General features: G+C 39.3%; 1 protein-coding gene across 2 annotated transcripts in view; it reads left to right on the forward strand.

The window, feature by feature from the left end:
• The first annotated feature begins 1,707 nt into the window (after nt 1-1,707).
• bcl2l13 (BCL2 like 13) overlaps nt 1,708-16,354 on the forward strand; it is an 87,153-nt gene continuing 72,506 nt past the window's right edge. The window contains exons 1-2 of one of the 2 annotated variants that reach the window (XM_028807855.2): nt 1,708-1,815; nt 13,468-13,629. In XM_028807855.2, coding sequence (XP_028663688.1) covers nt 13,494-13,629 — 136 coding nt within the window. In that variant the 5' untranslated portion in view covers nt 1,708-1,815; nt 13,468-13,493. Of the gene's footprint in view, nt 1,816-3,872; nt 4,042-13,467; nt 13,630-16,354 lie in introns of those variants that run through there. The other variant, XM_028807846.2, reaches the window with a different exon arrangement.

Here is a 16,354-nt window from a genome sequence, read left to right on the forward strand (position 1 = left end):
AAGGGAATTGGAATTTTAGTAAATAACATAATGGGTGGGGAAACAAAGATACCGAAAAAAACACCTTTATTAGAAAAAGAAAACATTTATGTTGGTATTTATAGATTATAATAGAAGCTAATTAATTAATTAAGAGAGTTAATTTACAGGTCTTAGTGCAGAGTGGGTCAGGACATACTCAAAAACAGTATACCACCACTCTGTATTATAAACACCAACTTTCCTACCACAAAGATTGTTGGGATGTGAGACAAAACCTGTATCGACATGAGGTGATGTAAAACCCAACACAAAAACTGACTGGTTTCAAGAAACAAATCAAAATTGGAAAGTGACTGTCTATAAGAGAAGAAATACACTAAGCCAAGAAAGTAAGATGCACCACTTACTGACCAAAGTCACTGATTGTCAATAGTGCTCACATTCTGTTACAGGATATGACAGGCTAAATAAGGGTGGTGCCAAGTATCTGGCTTAAAATGGCTTCTTTAGGTGGATGATTCTGTGGAGTCACTGCATATCAACTATGACTCAAGGAAGCAATGACATAAAACACACATATTGTACAAAACATGACAAAGGCAAACTATTATAGAAGAGTGCAAGAGCCTGAATTCACAACTGACACAATAAATAGGGGCGGAGTGGTGGCTCTGAGGCTAAGGATCTGTGCTGGTATCCAGAAGGTTGCCGGTTCGAATCCCCGTCACTGTCAAAAGAGATCCTACACTGCTGGGCCCTTGAGCAAGACCCTTAACCTGTAATTGCTCCAGGGGTGCTGTACATTGGCTGACCCTGTGCTCTGACCCCAAAAATAAAGGCAAAATAAAGAACAAAAAAAAAACACAATATGATATAAAGATATATGTATGTATATCGCATAAAGATATATATATGTATGTATATTCGCATTAACCAGTTAGGCACCAGTATGTGCCTAACTGGTTAATGTGAACATGGGCACAATGAGAGGGGGCATCTATATGCAATCTGACAGCTGTGTGCAAAAAAGACCCCAGTAGCACGTCTTTGTGCCATTGCTGGCACGGTCTACTACCACATCAAGGAGACAAGCAGCCTCACTTTCAATTGCCTCTCACAGTGCCCATTAAATACCCATTAAATCACAGTAATTCTCATTCATTAGAAATGACAGTGTGGCAACGTTGCCAATCAATTTGATCATGAAACCGCATTAGGTCGAGCAAAACACAACTGTTATTTATCAAAAGTATCTGTCTTGCTGTAAACGTTTAATAGGTAACTGGTTTGTACAAGCGGTGTGAAAAAGTAGTTTGCTGAAGGTGAATAAATGGCCAAAGGAGTAAGGTGCTGCTAATAAGTAGCTAATTTCGGACTCGTTCATTTCACTGCATTCGTTTTGCCCAAGTCAATGTCGCAGGAACCGATTGCACTATTGCTTAGAAAGGGGATGTTACACAAAATGGTTTGTTTTCCATCAATCCTTTGTGAGAAAGATACAAAATTAAAATGCTTTAATGGCAGTTCGATTGTCATGCATAGGCATCTAAGGCCAAGTAAGCTTGCCACGGTTCACCTCCACTCTTGCATTTACTCAGACTAGACTCAAAAATCGATTTACCTAATGGCGTACGTGGTTCTTCAATTAGCGCCTCTAAACTGTCCCTTTCAAGTATGGTGGACTGGCACCCTGTGCCATCGGGCCAGGCTCTAGCTCCCTTCGAATTAAGCGGGTTTGCGCATGTTATGTAAAATCCTTGTTTTCCTGTATCCAGACCAGAGTGGGTGGAGTCCGATGCGATGAGATTTTCAGACGGTGTAAGAGAATTTCAGGTAAGCGGTAACAGATGGTTTTGCTTTATCTGCAAATCAGCACTAACCGCACGAATTAACGTTTTCCGACAGGGAAAGAGAATCTCCATCATTTGACGCTATAGTCACGAAAAGTACAATTTTGAGTTAATGTTTAGTTTTACTGCACTTCCAAAAAACAATGTTTTAATTGGTAAATGGCTGGAAGCGCGCAATATAAATATACTTGACATGCATGAGTACTTAATATGAACGCCATTTCGCAGGTAAGATATCGTAAATATTCTGAACAAGCTACTATATATGATGAAGCGTCACCCCTGGCTTGCATCCCTTGTTGCCTAGCTGGTCTGCAGCTCCCTAGCCCCCTCGCTGATGCTGCAAGACGTGGAATAATTTGAGAGACATGAGTGAAAAGTTACGCCCGCAAGCTTTATTTTGAAGACAACGCCTCTTCCTGTGTGTCCAAGGGCATTCTCTCACGTGACTGGACTATCACATGACCGCCGTCCTTGAAGTCACGTGTGTCCTATTTTCTGCCAGGTTCCATTTTTAAACAAACTGTCCTATATTGTGTACTGTGTTCATTTTATACTTTAGTTTATTAATTGGCACGTTTATATGTGCTATGGTATGTACGGTATGTTTCCCGAATGCTGTATTTATCTAGAAAAGATCTGATCAGTAAAAAAATAATTCCTCAATTAGAAAGATACAACTTTGTTTCCAGGGTCGGAAAATTGGCTTTACAGTATGCAATGGAAATTAGCAGCCATGTATATTAGACATTTTAAAAATTAGCTTAGAAAATATCGACAACGACACAACAAATGCAATTAATCGTAAGCGTTATTTTTTTAAGCATAGGGTATGTCTCTTTAACATAGTATTTGCATTGTAAATTTTATGTATCTTTCATTTTATCCCGGGAACCGAGATACAAAACGTACAGGAGCGTTTCTATAGGATTTGATGGTGTCATTATCTCAGCCTAACTCCCGCCATACATGTAAAGCCGAAGGACGGGATGGCGGACCCCCTTGAGTTTGACCACGTTCATATATGTTTTTAAAATTAAAGAGCGTGGGGGAAGGGGTCCATTTGTTTGATAAATAAATAAAAATACATAAAAACGGATGAAAACCTCAGGGGCGAGGCGCAATAGTGGGACTTAAGAACAAAGTTAACGTTACTTGACTGGTTTAGATAATTGCTAACCAGACAAGAGGCTAAACAAATGCAGTAAGTAGAAGACTAAACTGTATTGTGTCATATTCAAATCGCGAACCCTATCCATTCTGCTTAATCCAGCACGTATAACTGGCACAAGGCAGGAACTTAATCTGAACGGAGTGTCAGTCCATCACAAAATACACCTCATCCACTTGCAAAGTTCAAGAATGTTACGTTTCTGCCAACGTTTGCCCTTAACAGTCCTTTGTATATTTGTTTACATGGGCTTAAACTGAGGATTTTTTTGAGGAATGGTTAGACATTACTACTAGTCTGAGATAAAGTACGTTAGATAGGTAAATGATACTTTATTTGTCCCTGTGGTGAAATAACTTCACAGAAACTCAAGGTATTTATATAAATCTTACAATAAAAACAAACAACAACCCCCAAAACTGACATAAGAACTTATGTCTTGGATAACTGAGACCGGCTGCTGTCAATAATAGGTTTGTAGGGGAAAGTAAGATGATATCAGACTGTACCACAGGTTTATATTTATAGCTACTAACATGTCGTTAAAATAGCATTTAACTCATTATGCTATTAAGGAACATTTGAATCCAGCAAGAAACAAAACTGAGTTTCCAAGTTAAAAGCTCACATATTCCGATTTTTTTTTTCGGATTTGTTTTTAAAAGGCAAGTAAAGCAACAAGCGAACTACTGAAGAACGGCATGTCCAGTCGGACTCGTCTTTATGGCATCGGTGCCCCTTGACCCCGCCTCCTCCTCTCTGAAGCTGCACAGTCTGGCTGCGTGCGTGTGGAGGGAGAGAGAAAGTGAGCGGGAGTGTGTTTGTGTGCGTGTGCTTATGCATATGTATGCATGCGCGCGCGCGCGTGTGTGTATGTGTCTGAGCGAGCGAGCGAGAGAGAGAGAGAGAGAGGCTGTTTTATGATGGCTGCTGAGCCGCTAAATTAGGAACGAGAAACTGAGGGGGAGAGAGAGAGAGAGAGAGAGCGAGATCGCGGAGTTTCTGAGTCCCTGCGGCGTGTGGACAGCCACATTAAAGGTGAGAGCGGGAGCACCCGTTTTCAGGGTGCAGCTGTCATCGTGGGGCGGATTTTGAGGAGTCGAGCAGGGAAAAGTGATATAGTCGATTCAGTGGACACTTTGAAGTCAACGGGTTTCGCTCTGAACGACACCTTTGCGCCTGACCTCCAGGGTCTACAGCGAACGATTGTAAGTTCGTTTTCCAGGCGGCACCTTGCACGCGAGCAAGGAGGGCCAGACTTTCCCCAATTAAGCAGCTTGTCCGAGAGTTTGAAACCATAACAATCTGTTGATGCGTTTGATATTCATTCTGCAGTGTCACTCTGAAGTAGAAAGTCCGTTAGAAACCGTGAGGCCTGAAAAAAACTTTTGTCCTTTAACTGACTTTATCTGTGCTTGTTTGAAACTTGAGCAGTGTTATTTAGGTGAAGGTTATAAACTTTATTTTTATTCTGGCAAGCTTACAATTGCAGCAATAAAGACATATATTTGTGAATTTTAATTTTGATTGAGTTTAATCCCAGAAAGAGAAATAATTTCCATTGAAGTGTCATTTTTCCAGAATCATGAATTGCAGGTCAGAAGTAGTATAATTTAATACTACTTAGTTGCAGTTATAGAATTAAATCTAGTTGTTGAACTAATTCCAAATTGCCTTTTGTCCACGTTTCAAAGACATCCCAACCCAGCATCATTTTATTTTGTTCATAACACAACTTTTGTCTTATTGTTGTACCCCAGATCTTATGGTTCATTTATCTCTGACTCCACCACTTCAGGAGTTAAAAATGAGATTGTGTATTTACACTGTCCATTTTATTCACTCTACTTATTCCAGGATAAAAATAATTAATTTATATAGTGAACTGAGAAGGGGTTTCTCTCTCCTCAAACCACTTTATATAGACAGTGGGGAACCACTTTAACCACCACCAATATGTAGCATCCACCTGGATGATGTGTGGCGAGCGTACTAGTGCAAATTGTCTGCCTTCACTTTAGCCATTTTGTGGTGAAGGGGTGTGAGAAGACCAATTTGAGATGGGATGATTGGGGGGCCAGAATAGATGAGAGTGTGATGGACAGTTTAGTTAGGACATTGGAAAACAACCTACTTCTTTTTTAAAAAGATGCCTAGGGATCGTTTACGATAACAGAGAGATTCATGACCTTGGTTTTACATTTCATATGATGGACAAAGCCATTTTTATAGCACTGGGACATTGGGATCTACACACAGACCACAGGGTAGACTCCATTTTTGGCCTCATCAACACCTCTCTAGCAGCAACCAAAACCTTTTCCAAGATGGTTGCCATTCAAGTACTGGTCTGTCCCAGACATGCTTTGCTTCAGGAGGATTAGCTGTTCTTAAGTGTAGGTGTGATCTCAGAGAGAAAGGATTTGTTGCCAGCATTGGTGTAAAGTAGACACAAGTCCTGAACTCCTGTTGAGTCCATTGGAAGGCACATGCATGCACACTTCCACAAACACTAATAGATAGATAGATAGATAGATAGATAGATACTTTATTAATCCCAATGGGAAATTCACATTCTTCAGCAGCAGCATACTGATACAATAAATAATATTAAATTAAAGAATGATAATAATACAGGTAAAAAAAACAGACAATAACTATGTATAATGTTAAATATTAACGTTTACCCCCCCTGGTGGAATTAAAGAGTCGCATAGTTTGGGGGAGGAACGATCTCCTCAATCTGTCTGTGGAGCAGGACAGTGACAGCAGTCTGTCGCTGAAGCTGCTCTTCTGTCTGGAGATGACATTATTTAGTGGATGCAGTGGATTCTCCATAATTGATAGGAGCCTGCTGAGCGCCCTTCGCTCTGCCACAGATGTTAAACTGTCCAGCTCCATGCCAACAATAGAGCCTGCCTTCCTCACCAGTTTGTCCAGGCGTGAGGCGTCTTTCCTCTTAATGCGTAGAAGAGGGCGCTCGCCACAACTGTTTGATAGAACATCTGCAGCATCTTATTGCAGATGTTGAAGGAAGCCAGCCTTCTAAGGAAGTATAACCGGCTTTGTCCTTTCTTGCACAGCGCATCAGTATTGGCAGTCCAGTCTAATTTATCATCCAGCTGCACTCCCAGATATTTATAGGTCTGCACCATCTGCACACAGTCACCTTTGATGATCACTGGGTCTATGAGGGGTCTGGGCCTCCTAAAATCCACCACCAGCTCCTTGGTTTTGCTGGTGTTCAGGTGTAGGTGGTTTGAGTCGGACCATTTAACAAAGTCATTGATTAGGTCCCTATACTCCTCCTCCAGCCCATTCCTGATACAGCCCACGATAGCAGTGTCATCAGCGAACTTTTGCACATGGCAGGACTCCGAGTTGTATTGGAAGTCCGATGTATATAGGCTGAACAGGACCGGAGAAAGTACAGTCCCTTGTGGCGCTCCTGTGTTGCTGACCACAATGTCAGACGTGCAGTTCCCAAGACGCACATACTGAGGTCTGTCTTTAAGATAGTCCACGATCCATGCCACTAGGTATGAATCTAATCCCATCTCTGTCAGCTTGTCCCTAAGGAGCAGAGATTGGATTGTGTTGAAGGCGCTAGAGAAGTCTAGAAACATAATTCTTACAGCACCACTGCCTCTGTCCAAGTGAGAGAGGGATCGGTGTAGCATATAGATGATGGCATCTTCCGCTCCCACCTTCTCCTGATATGCAAACTGCAGAGGGTCAAGGGCGTGTTGAACCTGTGGCCTAAGGTGGTGAAGCAGCAGCCTCTCCATGGTCTTCATCACATGTGATGTCAGAGCAACAGGCCGAAAGTCATTCAGCTCACTAGGACGTGATACCTTTGGGACTGGGGTGATACAAGATGTTTTCCAAAGCCTCGGGACTCTCCCCTGTTCCAGGCTCAGGTTGAAGATGCGCTGTGGAGGACCCCCCAGCTCCGATGCACAGACCTTCAGCAGTCGTGGCGATACTCCATCTGGACCCGCTGCTTTGCTGGCACGAAGTCTCCTCAGCTCTCTGCTCACTTGCGCTGTTGTTATTATGGGTGGGGATGTCTTTCCTATGCTGGTATCAGCAGAAGGATGTGTGGAGGGTGCAGTACTCTGAGGTGAGAGTGAGAGTGGGTTAGGGTGGTCAAACCTGTTAAAAAAGTTGTTCATTTGGTTTGCTCTCTTCACGTCTCTCTCAATGGTGGTACCCCGCTTCGAGCTGCAGCCAGTGATGATCTTCATCCCATCCCACACTTCCTTCATGCTGTTATTCTGCAACTTCTGCTCCAGCTTTCTCCTGTACTGCTCCTTCGCCGCCCTGAGTTGGACTCGGAGTTCCTTCTGCACGCGCTTGAGCTCATGCTGATCACCGTCTTTAAAAGCCCTTTTCTTCTGATTCAAAAGGCCCTTGATGTCACTTGTAATCCATGGCTTGTTGTTAGCATAGCAGCGTACTGTTCTTACTGGAACTACAATGTCCATACAGAAGTTGATGTAGTCAGTAGTGCAGTCAACAACTTCCTCAATGTTCTCATTATGAGATCCCTGCAGGATATCCCAGTCTGTAGTTTCAAAAAGTTCTCTCAGAGTATTCTCAGCCTCCGGGAACTTTTTGAGCCTAACATAATTTCTTTGTCATAAAGGAGGACAGAAAGGAGCAACATGTGGCAAAGCCACATATCTACATGTGGATATGCATACACAGTTGGTTTTCCCAAATTAGTTTTCATGGGAAAAGACTAGGAAGCTTGTCTCGGAATACTCTACTGGATAACAGACACCAGACACTATTGGGTATAAGAAGCACTCTTCTAATCCCATTTTGTGAAGACGGCACCAAACTGGCTGTGTTCTATGGGTAGAAGATATGTCATCAGCAGTCATAATAATTATAAATGTTTGAGAAATGTGAAATATTTTCATTTTATTTTTTTTCTTTCCAAATATTTATTTCACTGATACTTTTTATTACGATTACCAATAAGTATGTTCAAATAGGCACCTGACAGTAGTTAGTGCTGTTGCTTCGCAGCTCCTAGTGACTGTGTTTGAATCTCAATCCTGAACACCTTCTGATGGGATTAGTATGTTCTGCCATGGTTTGTGAGTTTTCAGTTTTCCTCCCAAACCCCATACACATGGCTGTTAGGGTAATTTGAGACCATAAATTAGTCTTTAGTGAAGTGAGTATTTAGTGTGCATCTGTAACTAGGCTCTGCAGTGGTCTGCCCCTTTTTCATGGCTATTTTTTGCCTTTTGCCTGATACTGCTTGGATAGACACAGGCCATTACAGTAATATATTGGAAAAAATAGATAGAATAAAAAAACATGATTGAATGCATGTTTGGAATTATTACCAAGGTGCTGAAATTTGTTTGTAGAAAGTTTATTAACCTTGTTTTCTTTGGCAAATAAACAGAAGACACCCCTTTCACATCCACATCCGTTTCAGTGATAAAGTGACCAATTTGGAGTAAACGTGTGATGACAAATGGAATGCATAAATTTATCGTGCTGCCGAGTAACTGACACCAGCAATAACTGTGAAGAATTAACTAACACAGTGTATAGGTTACCCGCTATTCACCATAGTAAATAGGAATATATTCCTTTGGCCCAGTTTTTCTGTTCTTTGCCCTGGAAATCAGTGTCCACATGGTTTTCCATCCACCCAGATTTCTTTACCTAAGGTTAATTCTTGTTTTTTATTAACTACATTATTTGCTTATTTTCCTCAGTCCATAAATACAAATAAATGTCCAGTTTTGTGTTCTTTAGTGTTTAAGTGATTTTTCCACAAGATATTTTGTTTTTACTCTGTCTGTTGGAGATGAGTCCAAATGAAACAAAATTAACTACACATCTTTTTGGAATATAGCACACTTTAATTTTTACTTCTTTAATTGTTGCTTATTAAAGGGACTTCAAAAATGAATAAACTATTTTGATCTGTAACTGGTGTATTTAAAAAAAAAAAAAGTTAGCTGGGTTTATTTTAAATAAGCTGCATAAATGAGCAGGCAGTACAGTCAATGCAGAAATTGGTCAGTGTTTTTTTTTTGCAATTGAATAACAATTACAGTTAGTGTTATGTATTAAGAATGTAAAATTGAAAACTGTTTTATTAGTACATTTCGAACATTGGGATACAGCTATTCAGCAGACATACTTACCACTATAAACATTACTCCAGTGCGTTTTCTTTCAAAAGAAAATAACTTGATTGCCAGTTGTTATTAGTATGAACTTTGGAACCCAAGTTAGACTGTTTCTCAGCTGTGGTGCCATGCCACCTGTGAGGAATTTGCATATTCTTCCTAGAATTGTTTAGGTTCCCTTCCTTTTTGCCTCCTTTGTCAAAAGACACGTTGTTTGTTTGATTGGCTGCTAATTTGCATGGACTTGTGCCCTAAAATGGAATTGTTTCCTGCCTTTTACCACTGGTATAAAATTATTTCAGAAAATAGTTAAATGCATAGATATGAAAGGCACAATGACTCCAGGAATCCTCCTTTGTTGTAAATACTACTTCCCTGGTTAGGTGGTAGTAGTATATTTGAGCTTAGTGTGGCTCCGGTTGAAGAGCTTATAATGGAACTGCTATCTATCAGAGATAGCACTAAAAAAGTACTGTATTTTTGAAAAGCTCATGGTCACCCAGAATAAAAGATTCTCTGCTTTTTTCATTTCAACTGAACACATGTGAGTACAATCTGAAGGGCAAGAATCTGCCAAATATTTTCCAATGAGATCACTGTTTTTTGTTTTCTTAATCTATTGCTTTTCCGTGGATCATCATTTTCCAAAGTATATTATTGATGACATACCCCCACTCTGGGCATCATAAGACTGTTGAAGTTGCATTGAGGACAAGGCAGGAAGTAACCCTGGACAGGATGTGCCAGTCCATTACAGGGCTCTACTCATACACACCCACATTTGTGTTGGGCCAGTTTAGAGTCCCATGGATGTGAGAGGAAAACTGGAACACCAGAGAAAAACCCTACATAGATTTAGGTGAATGTGCAAAAACCACACAGACCACAACTGCACTACAAATTTAAACACAGGACTCTTGATATGGGTAGCAGCAATGGTAACCATAAAATGAATATGTCACTGCTACTCTGCCACTGACTAAAAGCTGCTGCTGAAGGTGTAATTATTTCATTAGAAACATATGCAATATATGTATCTTGATAAAAATGCTTAATTCATTAAAGATGAACTATCATCTGTTTTTCTGAATCAATGTAAATTTAATCTTCACTTGTCTGTAAGCACAAATACATCCATCGTTCATGCAGGTTAATGACAAAAAAAGTATATTTGTTTCTGTGCATTTTGTCAATTATTTAGATACAGTACAATAGAAAATAAGTAGAAATTAGTGTGATGTTTAGCAGTTTCATATGAAATCAAAACTCCCATGAACATTGTATTGTAGCAGAAAAGGGTGATCAGTTGAAATTAATTTTCATGTTAGCTTGTTTTGATGATTTTTCTATATTTTAAATTTGTTGTGTTTAATTCAGAATGTATTTGTGCTGTTCTGTAGACTAAATAAAATACATATTATAAAGTGAAATATGTAAGGTTATAGGAAATAATTATCAACATTCCCAAAGTCAGATACTCCAAATCAAGATAGTGAGATACTGGAACTCATTTCAGAAACATCAGGCACAAGGCAGAGAGCAGTATCGTGTGCTAGTTCATCAAAGGACAATTAACATATACTCAAAAATATTTCACATCTGCATGCTCAAATAATCAACTTTTTATTGAAAATAAAATACATGCAATATAAATAAAATATAGTACACCCTTGCTTGTTTTTCTGTATGCATAAAACACTCTGTAGTACAAGATTCCATGTCCCATGACACATTGTGTCATGAAGTGTTTTAGCTCTGTTTATAGAGTTTTGAACCACGCAGCCTAACTGGCTTGTAAAGTGTCATGAAAAAGTATTTCAAGATAATATTCTACCCCACACATTATGTCAAGCATCATTTACTGCATTTCCAAAATGAAATAAAAACCCTTTGGTATTGTATGTCTTCTAGACCAACCTCATTACTAAATAATAATGTTAAGGCATTCACAAAAGTTTAACCAAAACAATTGAGAGAGTGCTCCCTATAATATTACAAGATCAAACTGGATTTGTGGAAGGCAGGTGGCTGTACTCCAATCTTTGCCCCTTGTTTGATGTATTGTATGTGCCCTCACTAAATAAGCTTCCATAAATCGTAGCTACTCAAGACTCATTTAAATCATTTGATAGTAGAAAAGAGTGGTCTATTTACTGTATTCCATAAATGTAGGTTTACTTCAGATATGTGTGCATCAAGTTACTATATTTAAGCCCTGAAGCTTCCATACAGGTTAAAAAACAAAATTTTTTTCAGATTAGGACATGGTACCTGACAAAGCTGTCCACAATCACCAATTCTATTGCTATTGAACCTCTGGCCTTCATCAAAACTAGGAAGTTGAAGGAATGAAATAAAAAAATCTCTTTATGCAGACAACATGTTTCTGTTCATCAGTGACCCAAATTTATCATTACCAATCTTATTAAACAAACTAGATTTACAAGATGTCTGGATTTAAAATCAATTTTAAAAACTGCTTTTTTTTTACAGTAAAATCACTGTCATATTTTAGGAGATCAGAGTGCTTTCTGATGATTTTTTCAGAACATTTTGAAGTATTTGTAAACGTAGTTTTTGCAGTATGGAGGAAAGCACAAAATAGGATTTTAACATGCAGTCAACTCTTTAGCCTTCTGTAAAGTATTACCTTCACTTGATTTTCTTAGTTTTTTGGATATTTTTGCATGTCTTTAGATTACATTTACTGGTTTTGAGTATCTGGACTTTGTTACTGTAGATTGCTTTTTGGGTAAATTCTTTTTGCTTCCTTTTTTGATATTATTATTATCCATCCATCCATTTTCCAACCCACTGAATCCGAACACTGGGTCACGGGGGTCTGCTGGAGCCAATCCCAGCCAACACAGGGCACAAGGCAGGAACCAATCCCGGGCAGGGTGCCAACCCACCGCAGGACGCACACAAACACACCCACACACCAAGCACACACAAGGGCCAATTTAGAATCACCAATCCACCTAACCTGCATGTCTTTGGACTGTGGGAGGAAACCGGAGCGCCCGGAGGAAACCCACGCAGACACGGGGAGAACATGCAAACTCCACGCAGGGAGGATCCGGGAAGTGAACCCAGGTCCCCAGATCTCCCAACTGCGAGGCAGCAGCGCTACCCACTGCGCCACCATGCCATTATTATTATTATTATTTATTTTGTTTTAATAAACTGCAAAGGGACTTCACTTCCTATCCTGCCTTTATTGGCTAGGGGCGGTCCCTAAACAGTGATAGACAGGTCACTCAACCTCTTGGGAATCAAAGATGATTAGCAACCATAGCTAAGCATATACAAACTTAATTATCAGAAAATACACAATTAGACAAGTAATAGAAATATATAATATAAATGATATGTTATAAATACATAACAACAAGCAATATAATAAATATATATATACATTTTAACCTGGCTTAACCATAACAATAACAACTGTAAAGATTGAAAGAAGTAAGTGGTGTGGTGCTGTGTAAATTTTAGCCTTAATACTGAGTTGCCAGTACTCATAATTTGATATGAAAAGAAGGAGAGAGGACTGAAAATTGATGTGTAGTTGACATCAAGCATAATGGTCACATCTCTGTGTGGATAGCGCTTTGAGTACTGAGAAAAGCGCTATATAAATGTAATGAATTATTATTATTATTATGATACTCGAGTCATGCATGAAAATGATCTTGAAAAAACAGGAAGAGCCATCTTCAAAATTAGGTTTGCAGGCATAACCTTTCGCTCATGTGTCTCAAATTATTCCCTGTCTTCTTCTAGTGTCATTGTGATAGCAAACTGTAGACCATAATGGCATCCAAAAATTTTTAAAAAATTATATCCTAATATTTTTTCAATTTTTTATTTTTCAGTTTTGGTTTAGTTTCAGTCCCCCCGCGCCCCCCACTCTTTTTTTACTTCATTTTGGTGGAGCTAATAGTTAAAGATGGTTGAAGAATTAAAAAAAAAATGCCAGAATTCACTTTATCTAAATAAAAGTAACTTTTATCAAAAGTTATTTATTTTTATCCTAATTTTTATCAGATTATGCAACTTTTACTTATCATAGGCTGAATTATGTTTGCTTAGGTTAATGTATTCATATATTTGGCCATTATTTTTAGTGTATATCTAATTTCATGAATATCTTTCTCCTGTGTGCATATATATATATATATATATATATATATATATATATATATATATATATATATATATATATATATATATATATATATAATATAGTATACATACATATAATATATGTGTGTTTTTTTTTTTTTTTTCTCTATAGGAAAACCCATTTGCCTGAACCCCTGAATGAAAATATTATCGACAATGGCTACAGTTGGCGTGCCAGAGGGTTTTCATTTTGAAACTAAATATGTTATACTCAGCTACCTGGGCCTGCTGTCAATTGATAGGCCACAGGAGCAACAGACTACATCTGTAGAAGGTACATTTTGATATCAAGTGTTTGCACGATGTGTGAAGAAGACAGTTAAGAACTATAGTATATTTATTTAATTGACTGACTTGATCTTTTTATTATTTTGTCTTTAAATGAACATAAGTATGTGTTAGTTATTTTGTACTTGAATGTTATGGCATGCTATGAAGCTGGTAACATTTTTATACAGTAAATAGGTCACCATTGTGTCCAACTCGGACCCTGAATAAAACAATGCCAGTCCAACCAATTATTCAGTTTTGCCAACTGTTCTTAACAGAACAATAAGGGAGCATTTACAGAGAAAGAAAGAAAATATGAAACAATGAACTCTGCCCCTGTTTAGTTACTGTATATCCTGACCATTCTCTTTGTCCACTGGGGTGATTATCCTGCTTGCTCACTACAATTCCCTTACTTTCTTGCCACTGGAAAATTATTGTTTTTGTCTCAAACTAGACTTCACTTTTGTAACCCCTTCTGTTCTTGCACATCTTAGCCCTCCAGGGTACCTCCAACCTGCCCACCCTTTCTGTAAGGTAGCATAGTCCTGTCTCAACTGGAAAGTTTCTTGTACCATCTGCCAGTCTTGAGGATTTTCAGTGACCTCCCTCAATGCATTATAGGTCAGAACCCTTTCACATGGACCTTGCTTCCTATGTACATTCTATTATCAGTAACAATCCAAAACAACCTAGTTATGATTTTGTCCCATTCTCTAGTATCCTGAGGGAGTTCCTTTAGCTTATTCTGAGAGCTCCCAGCATGAAAAAGAGTATGTGATATCCTAAGGCATTTTTACCTCCACTGCAGCATGCACAGCAGCAGGTGGGGTAAAACACTGCCTGGAGGTAGCCCGGAAAGGCTAGTTATTGTGGACTGTGCTTCTGAGATTTGCAGCATACTGTGGTGTGAACTCTCTGTTGACACTCTAAGACTCCATCCAGTTATCAAAAGAATTCTGCATCTGGCCTGCCACCATGCTTTTTCTCTCATACTACGTATATATACTGTAGAGCCATGCACTTTGCTGTGGAACTATTGAAACTTGGCATATGAGGATCTGTGCCGGTATTTATCAAGTCTCTCAGAACTACTCCTGGGAATTGCACTAAAAGTCTGACTAGGATAAGAATTTGTCCTATCTGAGAGTAGGACATGAGAACTAGTCATGAAAAATCCTACATCCACTCACAGTGAAGTATAGAAGGTAATGTTTTAGAATGAATGATGTCACAATGTTATGGCACTCTGAACTGTAAAATGGCACTCATGATGAAGTTTTGTAGTTTCCTAGTACTAATGCTAAGGCTTCACCACAAACAAGATAATAATAATAATATCCATAATAGGAGAAGAAGAAAAAGAAAAACATAGTAAGGTTGGATATTGTGCTAAGCTGCACGTAATTGTTGCCAGTACGCAACAACATCAAGACATCACAGGTGGCGCAGTGGTAGTGCTGCTACTTTGCAGTAAGGAGACTGTGGAAGATTGTGGGTTCGCTTCCTGGTTCCTCCCTGTGTGAATAGCGCTTTGAGTACTGAGAAAAGTGCTATATAAATGTAATGATTATTATTATTATTAAGAATAATACTGTAACAAGCACCAATATGGAAAGACAGAGACACACACATAATGGGCATGTTTATTTAACAATGAGAGATCCACAGCCATAGTTTCAGAAGAATCACCTTCCTGCTTTTATGACCATGAGAAATGGTTTGTAAACTAACTGGTACAGAAACTAGCCACAGCTATTCTGGTGGTTTCTTAATTCGCATTCACTCTTCCAGGGTTCCAGTCATCTTCCAGAGTTGCATGCTGTGCTTCTCTTTGTATGTATCTTCTATTAAGCTGTATTGAACAAATTCCCGGTGAGCCTCCACCTGCCTTGTTCAACATTCCCGGGCTTTTTAAATGTAATGCGAATATTCTAGAGGTTTGTGGAATGCAGCACTCTGTCTATCTGTCTGACATTTCGCTGTCATTCGCCCATTCAGCCCCGTCTGTCTTTAGGTAATATGCTGGCTCCTACAATACAATTTACAATACAGGCTATCATACGCTATCTGAATCAGAAAGCGGACACGGTAATAGTCTGCTTGCAGGATGTTGTCCCACATTACCTTCCTCTGCTCTGCTGATTCCCACCTTCTTCATTCTCCTTGATGTTTCAGACTGACCATCCTGCTTGCTGTTTCTTCCTCCATGCCTGCTTGAATTTTCTCAGCCAAGATTCTGCCACCTGTAATGCCTCAGCTGCCTTCCGCTTCCTCCCTGTTCACACTTCAATACCTGCTGCAGCTACTTTGGGGCCTTTTGAATGTCTCTATAGGAGTGCCTCTCTTGTGTGTAACACCATAATCTCCTCTTTTAGACCACTAAAGGGCAGCTGCAAGGTGTTTTACTGCTGCCATAAAGTGCCACATTGCTAAGCCAATGTGGCAGACCAAACCATCCTTGCTGGCAGCTGCTAATCCTCTTCTCCATCAACTTGACTGTTGTCAAATGGACCTCATATACCAGCAGCAGCCACAGGATCCTGGTCAGGATAGCATGTTGGTAGACCCAAGCCCTAAATCTTCCTGGTAGACATGATTTGTCCACCTTCATAAGCAACTTTTCAGGTCCTTGTTGGTCTTTTTGATCAAAATGGAGTCCTTGAGCTTGGTATCAAATACTTTCCCCAAATGTTTTACTGGCTGCTTGAAGATGGATGGTATGATGT

Source organism: Erpetoichthys calabaricus, chromosome 1, assembly GCF_900747795.2.
Source record: "Erpetoichthys calabaricus chromosome 1, fErpCal1.3, whole genome shotgun sequence".
Taxonomy (NCBI): Eukaryota; Metazoa; Chordata; class Cladistia; order Polypteriformes; family Polypteridae; genus Erpetoichthys; species Erpetoichthys calabaricus.